General features: G+C 36.1%; 1 protein-coding gene across 2 annotated transcripts in view; it reads left to right on the forward strand.

Moving 5' to 3' along the window:
• The window catches only part of LOC136825808 (endoribonuclease Dicer-like), a 34,519-nt gene that overhangs the window by 2,748 nt on the left and 6,771 nt on the right, over positions 1-25,000 (forward strand). Inside the window, exons 2-9 of one of the 2 annotated variants that reach the window (XM_067082736.1) lie at positions 4,797-4,887; positions 6,735-6,875; positions 8,766-8,924; positions 9,940-13,008; positions 14,635-14,850; positions 16,809-17,003; positions 17,971-18,089; positions 20,378-20,555. In XM_067082736.1, coding sequence (XP_066938837.1) covers positions 4,828-4,887; positions 6,735-6,875; positions 8,766-8,924; positions 9,940-13,008; positions 14,635-14,850; positions 16,809-17,003; positions 17,971-18,089; positions 20,378-20,555 — 4,137 coding nt within the window. In that variant the 5' untranslated portion in view covers positions 4,797-4,827. The remainder of the gene's footprint in view (positions 1-4,796; positions 4,888-6,734; positions 6,876-8,765; positions 8,925-9,939; positions 13,009-14,634; positions 14,851-16,808; positions 17,004-17,970; positions 18,090-20,377; positions 20,556-25,000) is intronic. The other variant, XR_010849462.1, reaches the window with a different exon arrangement.

Raw genomic sequence — 25,000 nt, forward strand, 5'->3', positions numbered from 1 at the left:
ACATGCAGAAATCAAGCACTTTGATCTAAATGAACACAGTGGCTATAACCTAGAGAAACTTACAATGGGCCAGTTATCTATTTAGTTACAAATAATTAAGAGCAACATGGCGGTAAAGGCTACTAGTGGAGGGAGGGGCGAGGCCACAACTCCCAGAACGTATTTCTACGTCCGTTGGCACCAACGGAATCTCTGGCCAACGCCTGCGCCCCTTCGCCCTTCTCACCTTGTCTCATCTCCCACCTTACCCTCAAAGTTTGAGGTCGTTAGCGGATCTCTTCTACCAGGCCTCAGGGCCCATTTGCATCCCAGTTTACTGACACAAAGCACCCAGCAACATTGGGGGTGTAATGGGGGTTGTTAATTAGGCACCTTACATTAAGCGTTTATATGGGACAGGGCCTCTTTGTTCCTATCCATGATCTGTCCACGTGATCTAAGGAACGTAGAGGCCATGTTAAGCCCGTTTCGGAATGGTTTATCACTCCCTCCCCAAGTACTTTGCGTCCTGCAAACCTGAAGTCTCTGCACTATCCCACCACGAGCCCCGTACCTTCTGGTTACCAAATAAAACTAATTAAATATAACTAATCATTAAAGTAGGGCCAGCTGGGGCGTCACAAGCAAAATCTTACAAATGAATGAATCTTACGCCTCACAACATCCCATACAACAGAGTTTAGGTCAAATCCCATCTTTATTAACACAAAAAAGAAAACAATACGACACTTTAACACTACTCTTGGCAATCATGACCACATGGCATCAATTTTTAATCACATTACATCTCGCAATTTTACTCAATGTTTTTCAAAGAACTGGACACAAGCAAAAAAACAATAATTTAGAAATTTAGACGCAATAACATAATATAAAATCAATGGTATTTATTTTGACAACAAACAAAAATTAAAAGCATAATTTCGGGACATCAATTTAGCTTGAGGACAACCACACAAAATAATAATAACGAACAATCATACATCATGCAAAGAAATTTCATCACCTGTGAGAATATAATACAAAATTTTAAAAGGCATTAGTGGACATCATAAATCATACAGAAAACGTGGCATCCAGGTTGGTATATCATTTAACACAAAGTAAGGGACAACAACAACAACAAAAAGCAAAAGCATGGACCATAACACAAATGTTGCAAAGTAATTAACATAAATGCAATACAAAAACTCAAACACAGAAATATGATACACAAAGAAGATTCAGCCAAGGAAATTGCAGTGGTTTGGTCATGTCTTATGGAGAGAGGAGGGCCATGTGTGTAGAAGGGTCATGGACATGGAGGTGGTTAGGAGGAGGAGGAGGAGGGGAAGGCCAAGATTCAGATGGAAAGATAACGTAGCAGATGGCATGCGGGGAAAAAGGGTTAAGAGAACAGGATACGCAAGATAGAAGATGGAGAAGGCTTCCACGGAACAGCGACCCCATATAGAGATGGGGAAAGGCTGAAGACAAAGAAGAAGCAATGACATTGACACTCAAAATAATTGGAAAAAATAAAAATATCATTAATTCATGGCATAACATTGCAATTTGATTAACACAGAAACAATGGATATAGCAAAAAACAGACTCTGCTATGATTTTGATCCATAGGCAAGGACATGGTGGGGACTCTTACAGGTTTTGATCTCTGACATACTATATTCACTTGTAACACCTTCACTTGTGACAGGGGCTCATGTGCACACTCCCACGCTCTCAGCATGGCGGTCAACTGCATACTTACATGTTCCACCAGATCTTCCCCCAAATACCCAGTCAGACCCGGGAACAGGGGTACAGGTGTGGAAGGCTAGGCTACCCTCGAGCACTGCACACAGGTGTAACAGGTGTTGCTCTCTTACGGCCCCAGTGCAGATATGCTGAATAACCGCAGTGGTGTGTTTGAACTCGTTCACACGATACAGTCCTGTATAGGCCGTTTCGAGCTTGTGTTTCGGTAGTTGCTTTCTCCTCAGATAGATTCTATTCCCTACCTGAATTAGGGAATCATATGTGCAAAAGAGTTTATCGTACCGCACCTGATACTTTTCATTGGCCCTCAACAACAGTCACTGTGCAGTATGGAACACACTCCGGGTCATGTTGCAAAACCAAACTCTGCACTGTTCCACTGTGTGGAGTGGCATCCATTGAGGGTCCAGGACCACTGAGTACAGCAGTCTGATATCCTGCCCAAACATCAGGAAATAATGGGTGTCCCTAATCAAGCTGTTATAAGCGGTGTTAATAGCCAGCTCAGATGTCTGCAGCAGAAATAGCCATGACGTCGGGTGATCTTCAACTAGGTGTCTTAAGATATTGATCACTTCACTTCTTGGGTCTGTGATACTATCACCGACCACGAACACTTACCAAGGCACTGATAAAAATGACATAAAAGATAAATCACAAAAGCAATAATCATTTCTGTGTTAAGACTTGTAAAGGGTTAGTAAATTTCTAAGTTCAACACTTATTCGTCTAGCATGAAATCAGAGCCTGGAATTTCCAGTTGTCAGCTACCACTGTATCTCACCCAGTAATGAAATATATTTCACAAAAGGTCTTTCCACCTACCCATCTCACCATATACACACGAACATACATGTCATTGGCACACCCAAAAAACTGGCTCAAACTTACTAAACTTCTAGAGGCTTTTGAACTAGAGCTCTGATGAGCTGAAACTTCTCATGTTAAGCGTATGATGTCACCAACCCACAAAGTCAGAGGTGAACAGATGCCAGGAGCTCAGTTATCAAATTTCCAAGCGACATTTCTTCCACCTGCAGTATCGCTGAATACAGCAATCGTTCATATGTTACATAGAGGCCATGTACACCAATTAACATACACAAGTGCACACACATACACACACACACACACACACACACACACACACACACACACACATATATATATATATATATAAATATATATATATATATATATATATATATATATATATATATATATATATATATATATATATATATATATATATATATATATATATATATGCATTAGAAGTAAAACGTTTGGGTTTTATCTTTTTAGCAATTGTCTGGTCTGTTTGAGTTACCAAACGAGTCAGGACAGAAAGCCTTAGAATTATTACCATCATAATATGTATAAAAAAAACTATTGTCCTGACATCTGAAATCTTTACGTTCTCAGAATCAGCCGATTGAACATTCTACCAAAAGAATTAGGAAAATAATTTTAAAGTTGATAAAAGAAATGAATGTATTGATGAAATTATTTCTAAAAGTAAAAAGGGTATACAAAGGAAAACTAACATACTTTATGTTAAAGTAAAATCCCTCAAAATCACAAAACAGCTGTTTCCTGATTCGTTTTTTTTTTACCGATGTAACATATTTCAGTTCACCTCCACTCTCTCTCTCTCTCTCTCTCTCTCTCTCTCTCTCTCTCTCTCTCTCTCTCTCTCTCTCTCTCTCTCTCTCTTTTAGAGGGGTTAACAAGATATTACAGATCTTTGCTTTTCGAGGGAGGTTGTGGTCCCTACTCCCCGCAAATAACGGGGGTCTACTCAAGTTTGCCTATCAGTAGTGGCCAAAAATGCATTAAACACAAGATAAACAGTGAAAAGTGTATGGCTTATGCTTTGACAAGAAAGTATCAAGTATTGCTCTTTCCTTATCTATGTTGTTTATATCTGTCTTCTGTGGAAATGCAAACACTTCCTTTTATGGAGAAGTATTCTGCAGTGCGAAATGGAACTGTTCCTTGAGACTTGGTAACAAGGTGTTTAATGGTGGTAAACTCTTTCACTTTGGAATTTATTTTGGATGTCGTTCTCAGCAAAGTGCACATTTTACATTAAAAATTTAAAAGGTTTTCAGTGTAATCAAAAGCTTTTATAATGTCTATAAGCACTACATTTTCAGGATTGAACATTATTTTAGTTTGCAAGTAGCCAATATATGTAAGAAAAAATTATTAAAAAGTGGGAAAAATTTAGGACAAGTTAGATCCTGAGATATTTATTAGTGGCACTAGCAATCCTATTAGTCCACTAACAGCATTAGTGGCTCAAGTGTAAGTCAAACTCTCTTGATGGGACTGAGAGCATTGCAAGATTGCAATCAGCCCCACCTGCATTATAGTAACAGCAGTCGATAGGCCTCTCAAAAAAGTAGCTTGGCCCTCGATTGTTCAGTATGAATAATCATACAGATATCTCTTGAGTCCAAAAGTTGGAATCAGGTTCTTAGAGTTCAAGAATCTTCTCTCCCTTCACGACTTCAACACAGTATAGAGATTCTATACTGAAGTCAAGTGACTTCTGCGAGGCAATCCATTGTGGAGAGCGGCTAGATGTGGATGAGCTTTTGAGTAATGAAAGTGTAGTCATAAATGGAATTTCACAACAAGAATGTAGGCCTGGTAATTAAAAATTTGCAAGAATTTTGAAGTTTGCTTTTTAAGCACTGTATATTTTTATTGTATGATGTATGCACAGTATTGGTTAAATGACTTTTACAGTTCACGTACTTCATGTACCAAATTGGTTTTGACAAAGGTTCATGAACAAAGTTCTTTTTGTTAACATGTTCTGTTATGGTATACATACATTGATTATGTTCCTGAAATTACAACTGATATCCTAATTTGGGCAGAGTGTATTACTTTCCTTTCCCATGTACTCCGGTAGATGGCAGTTTAGTTTGTTTTGTTCAAAGTGAAACATTTTTATTGAAAATTATTCTTATCTCTTTGAGGGTTGCGAGAACGGTGACTGTAATTTTGTTTTCTAATCTCTTCAGGGATATCAAGAACTTCAACTGAGGCTTGTGCATGATGGATGTTACTGACGAAAATGAGGTTGAGACTGAAAATGCTGAGGTGCAACTTCCGGTAAGCTCAGTGTAAATTAAAAGTCGAGGGGGATATATTCTATCTGGTTTATTGTCACTGAAGATGTATCCATACCTAAATGTAGATCATATTTTGACATGTACCACAAGAAATGTCTAGTAAGTACAACACTATTTGTAAATAAGAGTCCCCTGTTAGTGAATAAGGTAAAAGTAGTGTTTGTATTACAAAATAAAAATAACAAAATAAAAATAAATAAATATAATTAAATAAATAAAAAAAATAAATAAATAAAAATAAATAAAAAATAAAAAAATAAAAAAATAAATAAACAAAAGTATGTTTTTTTTCAGTACAAACCCCTCAATTATATACTCTATTTCTTATATAAAATGCCCACTTGACTTCACTCTTTTCCATTCTGAAGTATCAAAAGTAGGGAAGGTGTCACTTTATGATAATGTGTTTGTTTGTGGGCACAGTTTTTTTAGTGATTAATATGTATGTTTGATAACGTGGTTTTTTCCAGAAACCTAATTAATCATATGTTGCCTGAGGAGCAGTGTATAAATGAGGACAAGGACAATAACCCCTGAAGGTGAGACATAATCACAAGACTAGTGGAGGATTGAAAACAACATTCCAGATGTAAATAAGGACATTCAAAATAGTTGCCATGTATCTGGCAATTATCCCATGTGACTGAGCACTCACCAGCAAATTGCACAATAGACAGGTTCCTCAAATAGCGGCACCTAACCAGAAATCAAGAGAAAAGAGAATCTGCCAGTGCTATGCTGCTTTGATTGAAAATAAAGGCGTACAACCCCTCCCTGGTGGCAACACATGCCCAGTTCACATTAGTTTGCGAACCTGTATGAATGATTGAGAATATATATATTTGCACACCTTATTTTCTCTGTCATTTATAGTGTAGACAAATATTTTGTAATTGAGCTAGATGTTATATCTGTCCAGCAGCCTGGTTTGGGCAGATGCAGGTGAGTTCCTTAACAGAGTATCCCACCTCAGACCTTGGTCGGTAGATGTGGCTTCATCCATCCTGCTTTTAACAAGGGGTTCATATTACTGAAAGTTCATTTTCTTTTATTTTCGTTGAATGGGGTTCTTCAAAGCCAAACTCTGACACAAGAAGTTGTTAGTGTTCTTGTAAAAGACAAGGTTTGTGTTCTTGTTGGAATAAATTGCAGTGTTTTTAAGATTAATTGCATCTGTTGTAGATAAACAAATCTGAAATGGTTTATATCCACCTCTTAGCCGTTCCCATTTTTGTTGATGTGCGCGAAGGAAAAAGTGAATGCATACAGCCTCACTGTCTCTTACCTGCTTCCCATTAACGACCTTGTTACCAGGCTTCAGCAACTGAACTTAGTTGTGCCTAAGGTATGTCCATATAAAAGACTGGGGGTGTATATACAATACAAATGCAATTAACATTAACAAGTTTTAATGTTGTTACCCCAGGTAAAGTGGTTCTCTCACCACCTATTTCAGCAAAGTGAATAAACACACAAGGCCTCTTGAGACATTGGTTTGCTTGATTTTAGATACACAAAAGTAAACAACCTTTAAACAGACTTGCCACTATTTATCTGTTAGTATCTGTTTTGGGGGGAATTTGTCAGAGTTGATGATTCACATATACATAAACTGTGTTACCACTGTAATTAGATTTTCTCTTTATTGCAACCTGTTTAATTCTGTTGTTCATTCTAACTCTGTCAGTGCTCTTTAATGTGTTCTGATTTTAAGCACCCTTAATAGTATATTTTTCAAACTTTTGTAAAAATGAGGAAGAATGTATAGTAATGCTTTAGCATAAAAGTTTGAAAAATACATGTGTAACGTTATTAACTTTATTACAGCTTAGTACTCAGTTCACTCCTCGCGCCTATCAGATTGAGCTCTTCAAGTATGCGAGAGAAAAGAATTCCATTTTAGTGCTGGGTACTGGATCTGGTAAAACATTCATTGCGATGTTGCTTATTCAAGAATTTGCACATGAGGTAAGGATTTCACCTTTTCGTTGGAGCATAGGGAGTTATGTGAAATTGTTTCAGAGAAAAGAGGCATTTTTTAATGATGCATTAAAAAATAATAAGAATTGTTATTGGTTGGCAGATCAGTGACAGATTAGACTTTAAAGGTTTGTATATAATAACTCATATACCTTAATTTTCATCTGGGGGAGGGGTTGGTTGACAACCTATTGTGGAAATGTTGTACCTGACACATGGTTTTATTATTTAAATTCCTTGCTGAGAGTTGTTGACCTGCCATGAATTTGTTGAAGCATAATCTTCTTGGTATATACTCGTATGATGTATGGTTGTCCACATATTGCCGAAGTTCTGGGTCAATGAAAGTTTTGATATTTGTACAAAACAATTGACAAAACAATTCAAAGTTGTTTTCCTGGCAAAAATTCCACATCTTGTTATAGTACACCTGAAGGCAAAAAGCTTTTGAGCAGTTGTCAAAAAGGATCATAAAATGATAAACACTTGAAAAAAAATTACATAAATTTGAATGGTAAGAAGTTAGTGCTTGAAATGCAAAATGTTCTGTGGAAAAGGAAGAAAGGTATGGTAAGATGAGAGACAATGAGTAAACAGAGCAAAAATGACACAAACACATAGAATATTAGATCTAACAATAATTGAATACACATGCTACAAAGAAAAAACAATTGTACAAAGCAAACTAAATAACAGAGCTCAATTACATAAAATTTATATACAGTACTAGATTGTACAGGCTCAAAACTTACTGATTAGGGTCATGATGAAGGATAAAAAATGAAAAGTGAAGAAGGATTGTTAAAAGCAGTATGTAACATGACGGTCCTCAAGACTAGACAGATTTGGAGACTGATGTTAGTAAAACAGACTTGAGGTAAAGAATGGCATAGGTAATAAGGACAGAGTTTGGAAAACAATTTTTAATTCAATTGATTATGGAGGGGGAGAACTTAAGTAATTATGGATGGTAGATCCTAATACAAGTGACTAGATCAGAATCAGTGTGCATCCACATGTCAGGATGTCTAGAAAGTAGTTTGGAATTGCTGAGGCCAACCTGATGCATCCTTACTCATATTTTCAGTAGTAGTTAGAAATCCATAAGTTAAAGTACTTTTCAGTAGCAATACTGTATTTATAATTATTGTACTTAAAAAGAATTTTTGAATAAAGTACGCTCTAACTTAGACCAGAAAAGAATTCTTGAATAAACTACACTCTCTCTAACTTGGCCTCAGATGTCTCAGAGCATCACAGTATTTAAAGCAATATGTTCTGCAGGGAAGAGCAAAGGAATGCAGTTCTATAGGTGCTTCTTTGGAACATTCATTTTCTCATCATGCAATTGTATTCACAATATGCAGGCTCAGTCTTCAAAATTGTCATAGATATTTAAAGTTAAAGCCCACGGATTGTTTACAGTGCAATAATATCGTGCTTTTTTAGCAATGAGTGGGAATCTACACTGAGGACTTCAATAACGTTTTCCCTGTAAAGACAGAGCAGCTTGTCAATATCCTGGACACCTTGTGTCAAGAACTGATAATTTACCTGATCAGTCAGCAAGCTTGAGTCAATCTAGATCTATGTAGCAACTTTGCGATCTAATTAGTTAGGATAAGCAATCTGGATCAAATTGCTTTTCACATAACAAAACATTTCTGTATTGTATTTAGAAATACTTGAATTACTTGTATTTTTGCCTTGACCATGTAAGTCTTTCACTTTGTATGATCAAACTCATGTTAACTGCTTATATTATAAGAACAGAAAGTGGCTAGAGACTTGTAATATTTTGTGTGCTTTAAACTGCTGTATTAAAAAAATGTGTAAAAGTAAAGAGCTTACTCTCTGTTAAGTCAAATTTCCTTTCAGATACGTGGTTCTATTTGTAAAGGGAGTAAACGGACTGTTTTTGTAGTGAATACAGTCACACTTGTGGGCCAGCAAGGTTCAGCAATAGAGAAACAGACTGGGCTGAAAGTTGGGCAGTACGAAGGCTCAAAGGGAGTGGACAACTGGAGTGATAAAAAGGTAACTACGCTAAATGAAATATTTAAGAAGCTTTCTTTGTCAGGATGATGTACCACATTTTTTAATCTACTTTGAACAAATTATATTCAGACGACTCTTGATGTGATTTGAGTGCAGTACAGGTCCTTATTCCAACATCATAGTAGTTCATCAAACATGTTGGCAGGGTATTCTAGTCAAAACATCCCATTCCAGATGAGAGCTACCATTGTGGGACTTTCCTACTCATTGTATTAAAACATCTACAAATACCTCTGATAGCTTCAACTTTTACTGCCAAGAGCAGTAGAGCATTTTATTTCTTGATGGAATTAAAGTAAGAAAAAAAGTTCTTCTTTTATATACTCACTTTGATACTGAGAACATGAATTGAATTATTTTTACTACTGTGGAAAGGTATTTCTCTAACTTGTCCTAAACTTTGGTCAAAGCCATTTGCATACTCTTATAGAATAATACTAGAATTGTGGTCAAGTTTGATAACGGCTTATCCCTTATCAAGTATCAGATTGAAACCATGATATTATAAGTACCCTACATACCTCATTAAGGATCAGATTAAAACCCTGATATTGCAGTAGGGTACTAAAGTCAAATGATCTATTTCCACTGCAACTGGGTTAGAAGCTTATGGAAAGGTCTAGTCATAATTTGTCGCTCACAGGGCCATAAAAGTTGTAAACAAAATTGTTTAAACCTCTGTGAAAACTCTTTTTTTTTTTTTTTAGCATTAATCCTGTAGGGTGTGTTTATTGGATATTTAAGTGGTTCAAAACTGTCAATAACTAATTTCAGATAATTTCTCAAAATTTGGGCATAGGTACACCCCTTCAAAGGATTTATGTATTATTTTTATCAGCAGCAGGACCATAAAATAATTATGCAAGATTATCCAAAGACCTATTGAATTTTTTGTATCATAGTCCTAGTGCTGGGAGTTGCTCTCAAAGTATATAAATAAAAAAAAAATGTTTATCTGGCTTTATAAACAAATTTCATATTCTTTGGATTTCAGTGGGATGGTGAACTTGAGAAACATGAAGTTATCGTCATCACTGCACAAATATTTTTGGACTTAATTCTTCATGCAAGACTTCCCTTGAGAAGGGTAAACTTGCTAATTATGGATGAATGTCATCATGCTGTTGGAAGTCATCCAATGCGTGAAATTATGAGAGAGTATGGTGACCTGAAAAGAACAGGTGTCGATGAATGTCCTAGAATTTTGGGCCTTACAGCCAGTGTCATAAATAAGAAGTGCAAGAAAGAGGATGTATCCCAGAATATGCATGAATTAGAGCAGACAATGGACTGTGCACTAGTCACTTCTGTAGATCCGGAAGAGGCATTGAGATTTACTACTAGGCCAGATGAAAAACTTGTGATTTACAATGAAGTTCCATTGACACCTTACCGAGAAATGGTAGAAGCGCAGTTAGGTGGATTGCTGTGTGAAGTTGAGGAACAGGAGGGTTTAAATGAGAAAGTAAAAAAAAATATTAAAAAAAGTATAATGAACATCAAGCATATAATGGGTTCATTGGGTGACTGGTGTGTAGCGCGTGCTATATACTATGAAAAGGAAAGCTTAGAGGAGAGTGCTGAAGTTGAAGAAGTTCCTGTCGTACAGGAGTTTTTAGTGAGACTTCGGACGAGATTTGAAGAAATATATGATCAGTGTGTTTCAAGAGAAAATCTCATGGGAAACCCAAAGGATCATGTCAGCCACCAAGCTTTAAGGCTTATTGAGATCCTTGTTGCCATTAAAAGTGATGAAGTAGCAGGACTGATTTTTGTAGAAAGAAGAAACACTGCCAAAATCTTGTATGACTTTCTTCTAGAGTTGGCAAAGGCAAATGAGGATTTGAATTTTATAAAGCCTCTTTATGTGGTTGGTGCTAACACTCGTCCAGGAATTGACTTGAAATTAGCTGAGCTTGAACTAAGAAAACAGAAAAAGACATTGGATAAATTCAGGGACGGTCAAGCTAACTTCATAGTTTCAACAAGTGTGCTGGAGGAGGGAGTTGACATTCGAAAATGTAATGCAGTTATAAGGTTTGATAAGCCTGCAAACTACAGAGCTTATGTTCAGTCTAGAGGAAGAGCTCGAGCAGTCCCATCGAAGTACATTTTAATGGTGGAGATGGGACAACATTTGTCATTCATAAATGACTTGGATGTTTATAGGGAAATAGAGAAAACACTGTTAACACTGTGCCATAACCGTGGCTCACCAACAGCGGAAGAAATTCAGAGACATTTTAATGATGACTTATTGCCACCGTATGAACCGTATGGCAAGCAGGGACCAAAAGTTACTGCAAATTCAGCCATTTCACTTATTAATCATTACATTGGAAAATTACCCCAAGATAGGTTCACGACATTGGCCCCTGATGTAAAATATGAAAATTTTAACGGCATGTCACAAGCAGTCATTGTTTTGCCCACATGTTCAAATGTGAAAGAGCAAATCAGAGGGACCTTTGAAAATAATAAAGAGCTTGCCAAAAAGAGTGCTGCACTTCATTTGTGCAAAATTCTTCACCGAATGGGAGAATTAGATCATAGACTTAGACCAACAGTTCCCAGTGTTGAGATGCTGGCAGATGATTTGTTAGACTTGAAGTTAGAATCCAGTAAAGCTGAAGAACCAAATCTTGGAACAAAGAAACACAGGCAGATATATAGGAGAGAGGTACACAGTTCTTTCCGTGACAGTGAAGGAACCACCTTTTATTTGTATTCTGTTGAGATACACCCCACAGACGACCATTCAAGAGAAATCACAGTAGATTCAGCTGAGTCAGAGGATACTATGGGAATAATGTGTAAGAGGGAACTTGTACATTGTCCCTTTAAACTTTATGGACCAAAGATTGGTGAAGTCATCATAAAAGTTAAGCACTTAGACACAATTTGTGATGTGAGCTGTGAAATGATGAGAAAGGCAAACCATTTTCACAAGTTGGCATTGGAAAGCATATTGCCAATCAACAAGTCTTTGATGGAATTTGACCCAAAAGTGTTTGATAGTGGGCTGTTCATTGTACCTTTAAAAGACAACTGCATAAACTTTGGACTCATGGACCGCATGGCTCTACTTTCCACTGTTAAGGAGGAAATTCCAGTAAGATCAGGTCAGACATACGAATTTGACAGAGATTTGTTTGAAAATGCTGTTGTATTTCCTTTGTATGGGGATATGCATCAAATGCATTATGTTACAGATATTAAGGATAATTTGAATCCTAGATCTGAGTTTCCAGAGTGTAAAATGTTATATGAGAACTATGAAGGTTACTTTTTGACAAAATATGGTGCAACAATTACCAATAGGCTGCAGCCTTTAATCTCAGTGAAGCATTTACCAAAGGAGTTGAATTACCTGAAGAAAGTGCCAGTTAAGAAGAAAGGTAACAGAGATCCACAATATTTCATCCCAGAACTATGTGGTATTTTACCCTTTCGTGCTTCCCTGTGGTGGCATTTGTCTTGTGCACCTTCAGTACTGTATCGACTCAACAGCTTTGGTGTGGCACATAAATTAAGTTTGGACGTTGGTGTGTCATCTGAACTCAACCTTGCTTCTATAACTGCTCAGACTTTAGATTTCAGTTGGACTGAACGTGTTGCTCAGAGTGCTCCATCTGATGTCAATTTAGCTGTTGCACTTTCCCAGAAGAAAACACATTATATATACCCTTTTATGCTAGCCCATGCCTTGACCCTCATGGCAGCGAATGATGGATATAATTTGGAGGGGTTGGAAGTTTTGGGGGATGCATTTCTCAAATATGTAGCTGGCGAATATGTTTATTTGAAGTTTCCAGATGACCACGAGGGCAAGCTTTCACCTCGACGAACATTACTGGTTCGTAACAAAACACTCTTCCAGCTTGCAAAGAGGAAGGCAATCCCTAGGAAGATTCAGGCAATGAAGTTGCAGCCCAGAGTAAATGGTATTCTCCCTGGTTTTGGAGTGAAAAAATCAGTTGAAAGAGAATTGCGCGAGATTGGATACCCTAGTGATAAGTGGCATAAACTTCCAGTCCCAGAAAAATTATCAGATTTGGAACAAGTAAGTAATTTTGCCATTATCAGTTTCTTAAAGTAGTATAAAGCATAAACATATATGTTTTATGTGTACTTTGCTGTCTAGTAGTATTTTGGGCAAGTATAGAATTATGCTGTCCATTAGCATTTTGAGTTGTCAACAATGAAAACAAGTTCTGAGTTTTATATTTACATGGGCAACTTTTACTACAGGAAGACCCCTGTATCAGTATTTGTATGTATGTATTTATGTATATATCATGTTATATATACATATGATGCAGATATATATTAAAATAATTTTAGTACAATATAATTTTTTGTATATATAATTAGAGGGGAAAAAATATAGTTATATATATATATACATTTATGAATTAATGAATTTCCAAATTGTTTTATATTATGGCTTGTTATTATAATCATGTGCAAAGTTACAGATGTTTATTAATATTGAAAACTTCTTTGAAGTGATCTTAAACATAAGTACAATATGGTATGGGCACATTGATTTTTAGGATTTTTATACATAAACATATATATCAATTGCCTAAAGTGATTTTAAATGAGAGTGCTATTTTGAATAATGGGTTTCGATCACCTTTTGACAAAAACTTATCCAGCGACTACAGTCGATGGTCATCACATTGAAGGTGGGGAGACAAAGATAAGAGCCAAATGAGAGGAGATAGCGTGAATTTGATATCAACAAGAAGTGATGTTTGAACTTGAAAAAATATGATTGAGTGAAATTAATTTCCACATAAATCATAATAAGTAAAAATTTTATATATATCTTATTATAATATCTTATTATATATGTTCTGTAATAGAAATGAAAGGTTTGGAATAAATAGAAGCAATAGTCTTATATATATGAAACAATAAATTTTATAGAAGACCATTATGACATTTTATCAAAACTAAATTTGTTTGATAGCTCATGTGGTTATTATGATGGACTGGATTCCCTGGCCCCAGCATCTGTGTCGGGGTATCGCTTATGTATTCCAGGACACCGCCAGTCCATTTATCTTACTAAAGTCCCACTGTTTGAAATCGAGTTTCATTGGTAATTGGATATTAATATGTGTTAGATTCATATTGATATTTGCCCAGCCTCTAATTTGTTTTGCTGTTTATGAGGTCATATCAGAAACTATATATGTTTGGCAAGCAACTAATCCATATATATATTGTTAGTTATATATGTCATCTATAAACTGATGATATATTTGTTTTATACATTTAGGCAAGATCTTATTTTAAAAGTCACCTTGGAGAGTGCATTATAAACAATTTTTGTAAAAGAACTGGTTGAACAATAAGATGTAATAAGTTAGTAATAGACACAGATCTCTCCATTTATGAAGTGACCTTTCATCCCAATAGACTGCTGAATAATAATTTGACAACAGATTCATTACTCGTTATTTATTTGTCCTAAATGCCATGTAGTTATTAGTTAATCGCATTTGAAGGTCTTTGTGAATCCTGGACCTTATATGAAATACTAATACAACCAAATGGTAGTTGTTGAAACATAAACTCTTTCTAAAGAATTCTGAGCAAAAGATATAGAATAGGTCACCTAATCAGGAAATGTGTATTACTTTTATTTTGTGGTAAAGTTATTGCAATGTTTTTGTAGGTGATAAAATGGCTGGGGGCTGAAGAACCTCTAGATGGCGATAAGAGTGACAAGCCTCCCACTAAAGCAGCCTGTTTCAACCCATGGGAAGAGCATGAAGTATCTGACAAAAGTATTGCAGATTGCACTGAAGCTCTGATTGGTGCATATCTCTTGCAGTGTGGGGCAGATGCAGCAAAGGATTTTTTACACTGGATGGGGATTGGTGTTCATAAGGTACAGCATCGATTGTTTTGGGTGTATGGTTTGAGTGTTTTTCAGAATTCTAGTAATTTTCTAATGACAGGTAAGTGCCTTGTCAGTTGTGAAATATATAATTCAAGGTACTTGCCAACAGCCTTATTTCAAGAAATTGTCAAGAATTAGTTTTTGATACCTAAATACAGTTTAGTGTACAGATAATCACATCCTAGATTACTGTCGCTCAAAACAATTTTCAGAGAGTTGTAGATAATATTGTTCACAGCCTTTATGACCTGCGCTGATGACAAAGCTTTTTGAAATTATTGAAAATTAGTTACTAAAATTTTCAGACAGTTTAATGTCCAAATAAACACATGCTAAAGAGTTCTTGCTAAGACTAATGTTTGGGAGTATATTGACAATTTTGCTCACTGCTTTAATTGAGCAACTAAGTTTTACATGATGTGTATAGAGTGTTTAATGTCATGGGTGTTAAAACAATCATGTTAATTAAATTTGATTTTCTCAGAATCAGCACAGTTTTGATCATAAACTTTTGATTTTATTAAGAGAAAGAAAGTGATAGAATACAGTTTGATATCGAGAAGGAAAGTAGCAGTATGTGACCTCCAGAGCAGTAGGCGAAGTTTTGTCTTCCTTCCTTCCTTCCCTCCTTTCTTCCTTCCTTCTTGGTCTTTGGACCATGTAAAGGTGGTGCCTTCTGGAGTTGTCTCCTCTGGGTTATTGTTTTGGATTCCGTGCGAGTGTTCCTTTATCCTGTGGGAGTCGCCGCTGGTCTTTGAAAAGGCATTTTAACCCTTATGTAGGGGTCAGTGAGTTTTTACTGTAGCCAGAAGACAGGGTTTTTGTTTGTTTTATTGAGGATATTCTTTCAATAATAATTTTGTAAAGTTAGAAAATTGAAACTCAAACATTTGAAACAATTAGTTTCAAAAATAGTTTATAAATGAGCAGATAAGCCAAAAAATTAAAACTGATGATAAACCAAAAATTTGCATTTTATTAATTTTACACTGAATTTCGCTGATGAACAAGCTTGCTGAAGCCTAGGCTAGCAGTGAAAAAACATTTATGAAAGAAATGAAAAACCATGAATTATAAATGCACTCAAATTGCTCTTTATCTTTTCAGTAACGCTCACACACAACAATTACATATTCATAGCTATTCATTCCTCGTTCTCAGCAGACTCTTGCAAAGCAAAAGATATTTTTCTTTTGGGAATGAATTTAAAACTTTTTGTATGTAATTCCTAACTGACAATGAATAAAATATAGAAGCTACAAGGTATAATAATTCTTATTATAAGCATTACTTTCTATAAGAAAGGGATGTGAAAATAGATATAAACAACACATCTAAATGAATGCTAAAAGTGACTTGAAAAACCTGACACCCTTTTATTACTGCCATTCGTGACCAACTCTGACTTAAGCTCAATATTGGTTTGTCAAAGCATAACCTCTCCTCTGGCATTAATATTTCATTTGTTTATTATTATTTCTGTCTTTCTTGTGTGTCATGTTGGGAATGAATTTTGTCATTACCATCAGTTGTGTAGAGTTTTAAATCCATGTGGTTTGTTTTATTGTTTACCACTATTATTTTTCAGGGCTGTGCACCTAAGGCTTAAAATAGTTTCCTCCAGTTTACATTTACATTTTGTCTGAATCTTCACTGAAGGAAGGAAGTTTCACCAGGTTGACCCTTACAAATAGGAAGTTTGTAACTTCACCATCACTTTGAGAAAATTACAGAAATATCAAACAATGAATCTATTTGAGATTAAAAGGTTAGACAAATAAAGCTCATCTTAAAGTTAGTTATGTTCATTCTTTTTAACATTCAGTTCACTTTTCAGAAATATGGTTTTAATGGTTTTCATCATCATGCAGACGTTTTCTCTTACATGAAATGTTATGAGTGTTATGTTACAGTTTAAGCAATTAGCCCATATTTACTTTTAACAGGGACAAAAATTGTTGAAGGATAATTTGCCGATTAAGACTGCAATAATGCAAGATAAACCTTGGTCGCTTGCAAGGATCACTTGTTTTTACAAGAAAGCTTGTCTTGACAGGCTTGAAGATACCATCCAATACAAATTTAAGGACAGAAGCTTTGTAGTTCAAGCTGTCACTCATCCATCTTACACTCAGAACAAGGTAAGTTCCATTTAGTGTGAGTTTTGATTTCCCATTCACAAAATGTCTTTGGTCAGCCACACGATAAAACGCTCCAAGATTTGCTCAGTGTGAATCACAAACAGAAGCCCCATTTGTAAACTGCCATGTGTGAGTTCTTATTGTTACCAAGTATTTAAGAAGACCACTGCATCACATTGATAGACTTCCATAGGGCTCTCCAAAAAGATTTGTTCTAGAATGAAAATTGAAAATGTAACAAGGTAAGGTTAAAACCCTCCTTCAGTCCAATACAGCCATGTTGTTTTATCTTTTAAACCATTCCGTTTCTTCAAGTTCCAAAAGACTTGGTCTTTACTTTTTTGTTATAAATCTGGGCTTTTTATTACTGCTCTTTTAGTAGTTAAAGGTAATTCTTGACATGTTCCAAATTAGTTCAAGGTCATTTCACTTTTATTCGTCTCAAAATGACAAGAAAATCATAAAGCATCTATAAATAAGCAGACTAGAAACTCAGTGCAGTTGAAACAGCTATTACTTTCAACATCACTGCATCAAGAGAGGGTCTCTTACCAAAATATTTTCATTGTTAATTTAGAAGCAAAGAAAACAATAGCCACTGTTATCTTTTATCTTTAAAATTCTGTTTACTCCACAATCTTGTATTTTCATAAGACTGTCTCGTATATTGTTGTTGATGTTAAGTGTAGATCATGCAAGGCTTACAGAAAACCATTTGTATAGCAGTACTGGGAAGACTGGCAAAGGTCTTTTAGAATCTTAAGTAGAAAAAGAAATTGATGGCCATGGTCAATGTCTATGAAAGAACATGATTAGATTTCAGTCTCAGGCTTATTTCTTTGCCTTGCACCATTCTTGTTTGATTAAGAGTTTTGCAAATGTGTGTGTTTGTTGAGAAAAAAACCCAGTGTTTACATTACAAAGTATTAAATAATTTCTGAATGATTACCCTTACACCTTCTTACAGATTACGAATGACTACCAGAGATTAGAGTTCATTGGAGATGCAGTTTTAGACTACCTTGTCACTGGACTAATTTATTCGCGTCATACCTCGTACACACCAGGCCAGATGACAGATTTGAGGTAAAACACCAGTCTTTATTTGTATTTGCTTTTATTTTTCGAACCTTATTCTCGTTGGTGAATCAATCTTTATCACTGCTGGGTTTTGCTGTCGGTACTCAATGCAATTAGGGCGTTGAAATGACCTTGAGGAATATTAACTGAGATGGAAGGCAAAATGAGCTGCAATATTAGCTAAGAGAAAGATGGGAGAGTGAGTTGCAAGTAAGTTCTCCTCGCTTCCATTTCCAGATAAAGTAGCTTCTTGTGTAGATGAGTAGATGAGGGGTGTATTGCAAACAGAAGTTTGGTTTGGCTCTAAAATTCCATCACTTTATGAATACCAAGTGCATCAGCTTCTTTTCTGGGGATGCTTATGAGAGAAAAGTTCAACTCACCATCTGCCCATCCAAGATCCTAAGTCCCGGCATTGGCAGGAAATACCCACGCCAATCGTGTCTGCTAGTCTGAACAGAACTTGTGTCTTTGCTTCTCAAAACAAAATGTTTTTGTTATTCTTCCTGATTTTCTCTTTCTCTCCATTGATGTTTCAGCCTTTATTATTCTTCATTCCTTATCTTAGTCATTATAATTTGGTGTTAGGCAGTCTTTTTTTTCTTCAGTGAGAGTCTTATTGTTATTAAAATAGTTTAACTAATAAGGTGCTAGAAGGTCAATTGAATAAATTTAATATGCCAACTGTAAGTAGTCTTTCAATTTTGAACGCTCCAGGGAAGTGTCTTATACAATTACTACTTGATATTGCCAACTGAAATGATCCTATAAGCTTAACAGCTCTTAATGTCTTGTTTAGAAAATTTCACTGACCTATGTTATACATTAACTTATGTTTCTTAGTTCTTCATTTTATAGCACCAATTCCAGCGTTTGATATCTGACCATTAAAATGAAGGTTTGATAATTTATTTCTGGGGATAGAAATTCATTTTGTCTTTAGAAAATTTCACTGAGGTCCCTTGCATAGGTAACCAGTTGGTTCTTAGCCACTAAAATGTTCCTCCTTGCGGTTGTGTTAATCAGCTCAGTGGTCTGCATGATTTGTCAAGTTTTGTTATTCATAGTGTTTGATTTATTTTGCCCATAATTTGGAATCATTTTTTCCTAATTTTTAGAATAATTTGTTTGTTTTTGTCACAAGCAAGAGTTTTCATTTTACCTATTAGGATCATCTTAGAATTGTACAAGAAGTATAATACACTACTTGATTTAGTTTACAGGACTAGTTGGTGATTTGACTCCAGCTAAAGTGATCAGTCAGACAATTGTTATATAACTTTATAACTACTTTTCTGAGTGGTTTGGTCTAGATATATCAGTACCTCTCGTGGACATGCAGTAATTTCATAGCTAGCTTGAAGAGAGACCCTCATTTATTATGTGGAGTCTGTATGGGTCAAGTTTGTAGCCCAGATGTGTCCTGTAAAGTATGCAAGAACTGTTCCCAATCTCAAAGGCAACATATACTAGTCTGTTGCCTTATAAACTTTATAAGTTCCCCAAGAGCTCTTCTAAGGACTCGTTATCATCTCCTTAAGATACATCTTCTTTTACAACCTATGTTCCTCCACCATCAACATCTGGAAGTCCTACCATTCAGTTCCTGCAGCCCCTAAGACATTAAAACTTTGATAATGTGGTGGTTAAAAACTATCCGCTTGCTTCATTGCAAAAACAGATGGAATTGAGTTTGCATAAATATTTTTGGAGAATGTGTCTTGCCTATTTATTTGTCTCCTCCCGGGAGAAGGGATAGTCCTCCTCCTACTGTTGGTCATAATAGATAATCTTTTTCAGGAAACCTATTGTTCATCTCAGAGATGGGTTTTGGAGAATTTTTATCATTATTGAATTTTTAAGTAAAAAAGTTTTGTGTCAGAACATCATATTTCTCTTGTTTTTACTTCCCTAGACAACTACTTATTTTCCATAATGTATTTGTCCTGATTAATGATGTTTAATGGTGTTATATGATCAGTGAACACATATATATATATTTTATATATATATTATTTATATTTTCAGAAAGCATTTTGTTTTTAAAATGCATTATATGAAATATAATCACACCCTCAACTGTTGAATATCCAAGTGGAATTGGAAGAGAAACAAGGCAGAGGAAAAATACAGTAGAGAAATTGATTAGGAAATTTATTTATAATTGACCCCAGTTTCAGCAGTATTGTGATTTTTGGCATTTTCAGTGCACTTTTTAAGGCATACCATAGGCAGTAACCTCCATTGGATAGAGTAGCGTATTTTGAAATATTTATCATGAAAATGATTTTCAGGTCGTACTGTGTTAACAATGAGACACTTGCAAGGGCTGCAGCCAAGCATGAATTGCAGAAGTATTTACTGCACATGTCACCCAAGCTTCAAGCTGCCATTGATAAATTTCTGCAGTTATGTCAAGAGAAGGGGTTGGAAAGAGCACTGGTAACAGAAGATGAAGAGGATGATGTTGAAGTAAGTCAAGTGCTCCTGGTCAGTCTGAAATACCTGTTAGAACAAGGATACATACTTTGCCTATTTTTATTCAACTTTTATTTGAATAATGGACACATGAAATACAAATATATTTTCCTTATCCTGAAAACAGGGATAAACTATCCAAAGCTTTGGGTGAAGGACATAACGGGTGCAACTACCTTTAACAACAAGGGTAAATAAATGTCAGTTTCGATTATGTAGCCCTCTCTCAGATGTGTTTCGTGATGGACAACTCTGTTTTCCTTTTTCTGGTCGTGAAGACAAACTGTTTCTGGGAGCAAAGGTTCAGGGGTCAACTTGTAATCCTGTCTTGTGAAGGACAACTCCACTACCCTATGGAAAACTATTTACTCTCATCTAAGGCTAAGAGACTTCCCCAAAAGAAAAGGCACATCTATGATGTTTTAAGCAAGGAGAAGAGGATTCCAAGTCTTCAACAGGACCTGCAAAAGCCCACTCTCTATTTCCTGATTCATAATGTTCCTGAAGGTGGTTCCCACTTAAGAATCATTCATTCACTTCAGGTGCCAGTTGGCTGAGAGAATTTCTTGCAAGGCCGTACACAGGTTTTCAGGTTAATGCCTTGCTGCTGTGTTGAGTCCCTTGCTCACGAGAGCATTTAACCTCTTGTCATGACACTCCTTTCAATAGAGCATTATTTGCCATTCACTATTCTAGTAGCGGACTTTCCGTGAGCCTGGCCAGTGATTGGCTAGCTCTCGAAAGGGGAATGACGTCACGCTAATTAACAGTCCATATGATTACCAGTCCGGATTTGACTCCGTTCTGTCATGTTGAGCTCCTTGCATGAATGATGACACCACAGATTTGAGTTCCCAGAGTTGTGAAGTCTGCAACTGATATCTCTAATAAAAGATATATTAAATTATATAATATCATCATGAAGATCTTGGGTCATTTTGTCTGTGAATAATTTTTTTTTCTTTTGATCATGCGCAGCCTAAATACACAAGCATCTTGTTTTTTTTTTTATTGGTGCTGGAGTACATAAGCGATCCTGCGTGTCAAATTCTAATATTATAGTAAGATTAGGCCTACATATTAAATTCTTATATTTTGAGGCAATAACAGGGCATAGGCCTAAACATCAATTTCCTATTGCAAATAGTTTTCTACCCGCATCTGCTGGAAATAGAGTAGCTTTTAATGAATATAGTAGCTCTGACCCCACGACATATAATGTATGTGTGGAGTGTACGTGTATAAGCAAGTGCCTTTACACATACATGTATGCATGTGTCGATGGATATATAAAATGCAACGCCACTTATACCTATAGAAAATATATTTACAAAAGGGATAACAAATTATATTACTATGATGATTAATGTAAGACTGCTGTAGCATTTCTAATGAAATAGAGGCTATGGTAGGAAGGCATCTTAAGATATATAACGAAATAAGAAAAAAATAAATGACAGCTGAAAAAGACATGTATGAGATGATCCAAACCAGTCTGCAAATTGCCCAAGATTCATTTGATTTGGGGCCATTCTTGTAGATTACCCTGTCGGACAAAAGGACACATGAGTTTTAGTAAATTTCTCCCTCTCTCTCTCTCTCTCTCTCTCTCTCTCTCTCTCTCTCTCTCTCTCTCTCTCTCTCTCTGTTGTTAGGGGAATATTTTAACGTAGACTACTGTATTTTTATGAAGATTTCGATTACTTTTAATTAAAACAAGAGACTAATTTTCAATTAACAAGAGTAGGTAGATAATTCTTTACACCAGTATTTTATGAATATGTCTATGTTTATTCTGCAATGTTAGGTCACCATATGAAAAGTTTTCAAAGACACTACAAGCACCATAACAACAGCAACAAAAACAAGAATAACTACGACAAGATTCACAATAAAAGGGCTGAATAAAAGGCAGGCCTATAATCCAAGCGTCATAAGCCGCATAAACCGACAAAAAGACAAAGGACATTAGAGGTCTTCACCATTCTTTATGATCCTGTTATTTTGAAAGGAGATAATGGCCTTAAGAAAATTCCTCGTAAATTATATCCAGTATGACTCGTATAGCCCATGATACTGTACTTTAATTTCAATATAGGCATAATCTGGTGTTTGGGGGGCAAAGATGGTTTGGCGAGCGAAGCGAGCCTAACCACCTTGTTTTTTTTTTTTATTTTGACCTATTTGATGTGCTTTTTGAAGCCACATGAGCAAGGTATTTCAGCAAAATAGGAACACAAAGAAACACTGTGTGTGATAGAGAAATATAGACAGAGACACAGACAGACAGACAGACAGACAGATATAACTTAATGTGGTGACACATTTGAATTTCGGTAGGAATAATGGAAAATAGGAATAATGGAAAACTCGCTATTGTTACTTCTTAGGGCTTGGGGGTGTGAGGGGGGGCAAGTTGAGGCTTGGAGGGGGCAACGTGAGTGTTGGGGGGGTAGTTCCCCCATGACTCCCCTCTTGTCATCCCACCGAATCTGTACACTATTGCAATGAAATCGATTTTATGACTATTAAAATGTAGTAAAATTTCCTCAGATCAATATGAAATACCAGTCTGCATAGCTCTGAGACAATCTTGATGTTTAAATTTAGAATGGTGACCGCGCTTGACAATATCAAACGGTAATTATCATCGTCCTGTCATTCAAGTGTCCTGATTCGAACGCAGACATTTCCCGTGTTACCTCCGTGGTCAGGTGAACCCCTTTTACGAAAAACAACATTGCAGCATCGCGGAACACTCCTGACTTCATTCATACTTTCATTTTTTTAACCATTTTTAGGAAGATGTGTATTATGATTTTATTCCAGGGGATAATACAGTTTTTCCTCTTGATAATCAGCAGAACTTACTTTAGCTCAGTAAAACAACCATTGCTAAATTAATGAAGATGGGAGGAACCACAGATTAACAAACTTTCCGAAGCCATTTCCAACCAATCAGCTTCAAAGAAGCAGTGGGCGGGGCTTAGCTACAAAGAGCCATGGAATTTGCTATGGTTACCAGTGTTCACTCTCACTGATATTATCTTCCTTTTTGCATGACTATTACACCTCTAGTTAGTTCTAGTTTTCCACCTTATGCTGATTAGTCTGGCATTTTTGCTCTTGTTCTACCAATCTACTGATGGAGAAGTTCACCAGGGAACTCTGTGATCCTGCAGGGAGAAATGAACTTGATTTTTCAGTTTCCATGGGCTGTGAATTTGGAAAGAAGGTGCTGGTATCATATTACCACCCAAAACCAATGTTGTTTTCATAGTGCTTCATATTCCCTGAGGTATAATTACAACTTCGGTTTCAGTACACTCTGCAGCCTTGATCATATGTTCCTTTCCTTCCTTGTAAGTGAATGTCACATAAGTGTAGGATGGATTTTGACCTAAGGTCCTCCCAAAGTCTCTGCCCTGAGAAATCCATACCACCAGATTTAGGATCACTCTTGTGTCCCATTGCTTAGTTCTGTCAGGCAATCCCTTCAGAAGCTCTGGGGCAGGAGTGGGCAATCTTGTTTAATTGCTGTCCAAATGTTTAATAGAGAACTTGTTCACTTGCCAATCAAATTTTTTGCTGAACATATGATTATTTGGTGCCTTAAGCTTTGGGATGTCTTCATATTGCCCATTAAGTAATTCTAGTTGCTGAATATCTACACAATTGAAAGCTGTCTAACAACGGCAAAATAATAAACAATAATTATAATTTTCATGATAAAATTCATTATTTGGATACTTACTTACTGTTAAAGTTAGATTACATCTTCGTGCCAGCAGGTGCAATCGGCATAAAAAAAAAAAAAAACACTTGCCTGACCCTGTAGGACTGTCTCTGTAATCCCCATTTCCCACCAGGTGGCGGTGGAATGTTTACGTTCATGTCAGAATTCTTCATGACCACCCACTAAGATGTGTGTAAGCTGGGTGGGTTTCCATTTTAACAGCAGGTAAATATCCAAATAATTAATTTTATCATGAAAATTATTATATTTTGGAATGAATCTTCCTACTGTTAAAGTTAGCTGACTACCACATTGAATGAGGATGGTGGGTTAGTGCAGCCAGAGAAACAACATTCAGCCAAGAATACTAAAAGCTTTTTAATGGAGATATAAAAAGCTTCTCAGCATTCCTGCCTGTTGTGTGATCCTTATTGGCAAGTATTGTAGCCAGATGTTGGAACCACTACAGGGTGTAAGGCCCTCGTAACAAGACTTGTCGGAGGATCCTTGCAGGGAAAAAGGACTCTATCTCGTAGAGTACTGGTGACTCCTTTGCCTGAGTCAAAAGCCCATAACCCACAGTCCAAAACTAAAGACAACTACCGCCTTTCACATATGAAGGTACGCTCCTAAACACCAGTGTGTACCTTCAAGCTCCCAAAATTCAAAAGCAGGATTTCCTAACAACTAACCATAAGATAAA

Source organism: Macrobrachium rosenbergii, chromosome 39, assembly GCF_040412425.1.
Source record: "Macrobrachium rosenbergii isolate ZJJX-2024 chromosome 39, ASM4041242v1, whole genome shotgun sequence".
In the NCBI taxonomy this organism is placed as follows: domain Eukaryota; kingdom Metazoa; phylum Arthropoda; class Malacostraca; order Decapoda; family Palaemonidae; genus Macrobrachium; species Macrobrachium rosenbergii.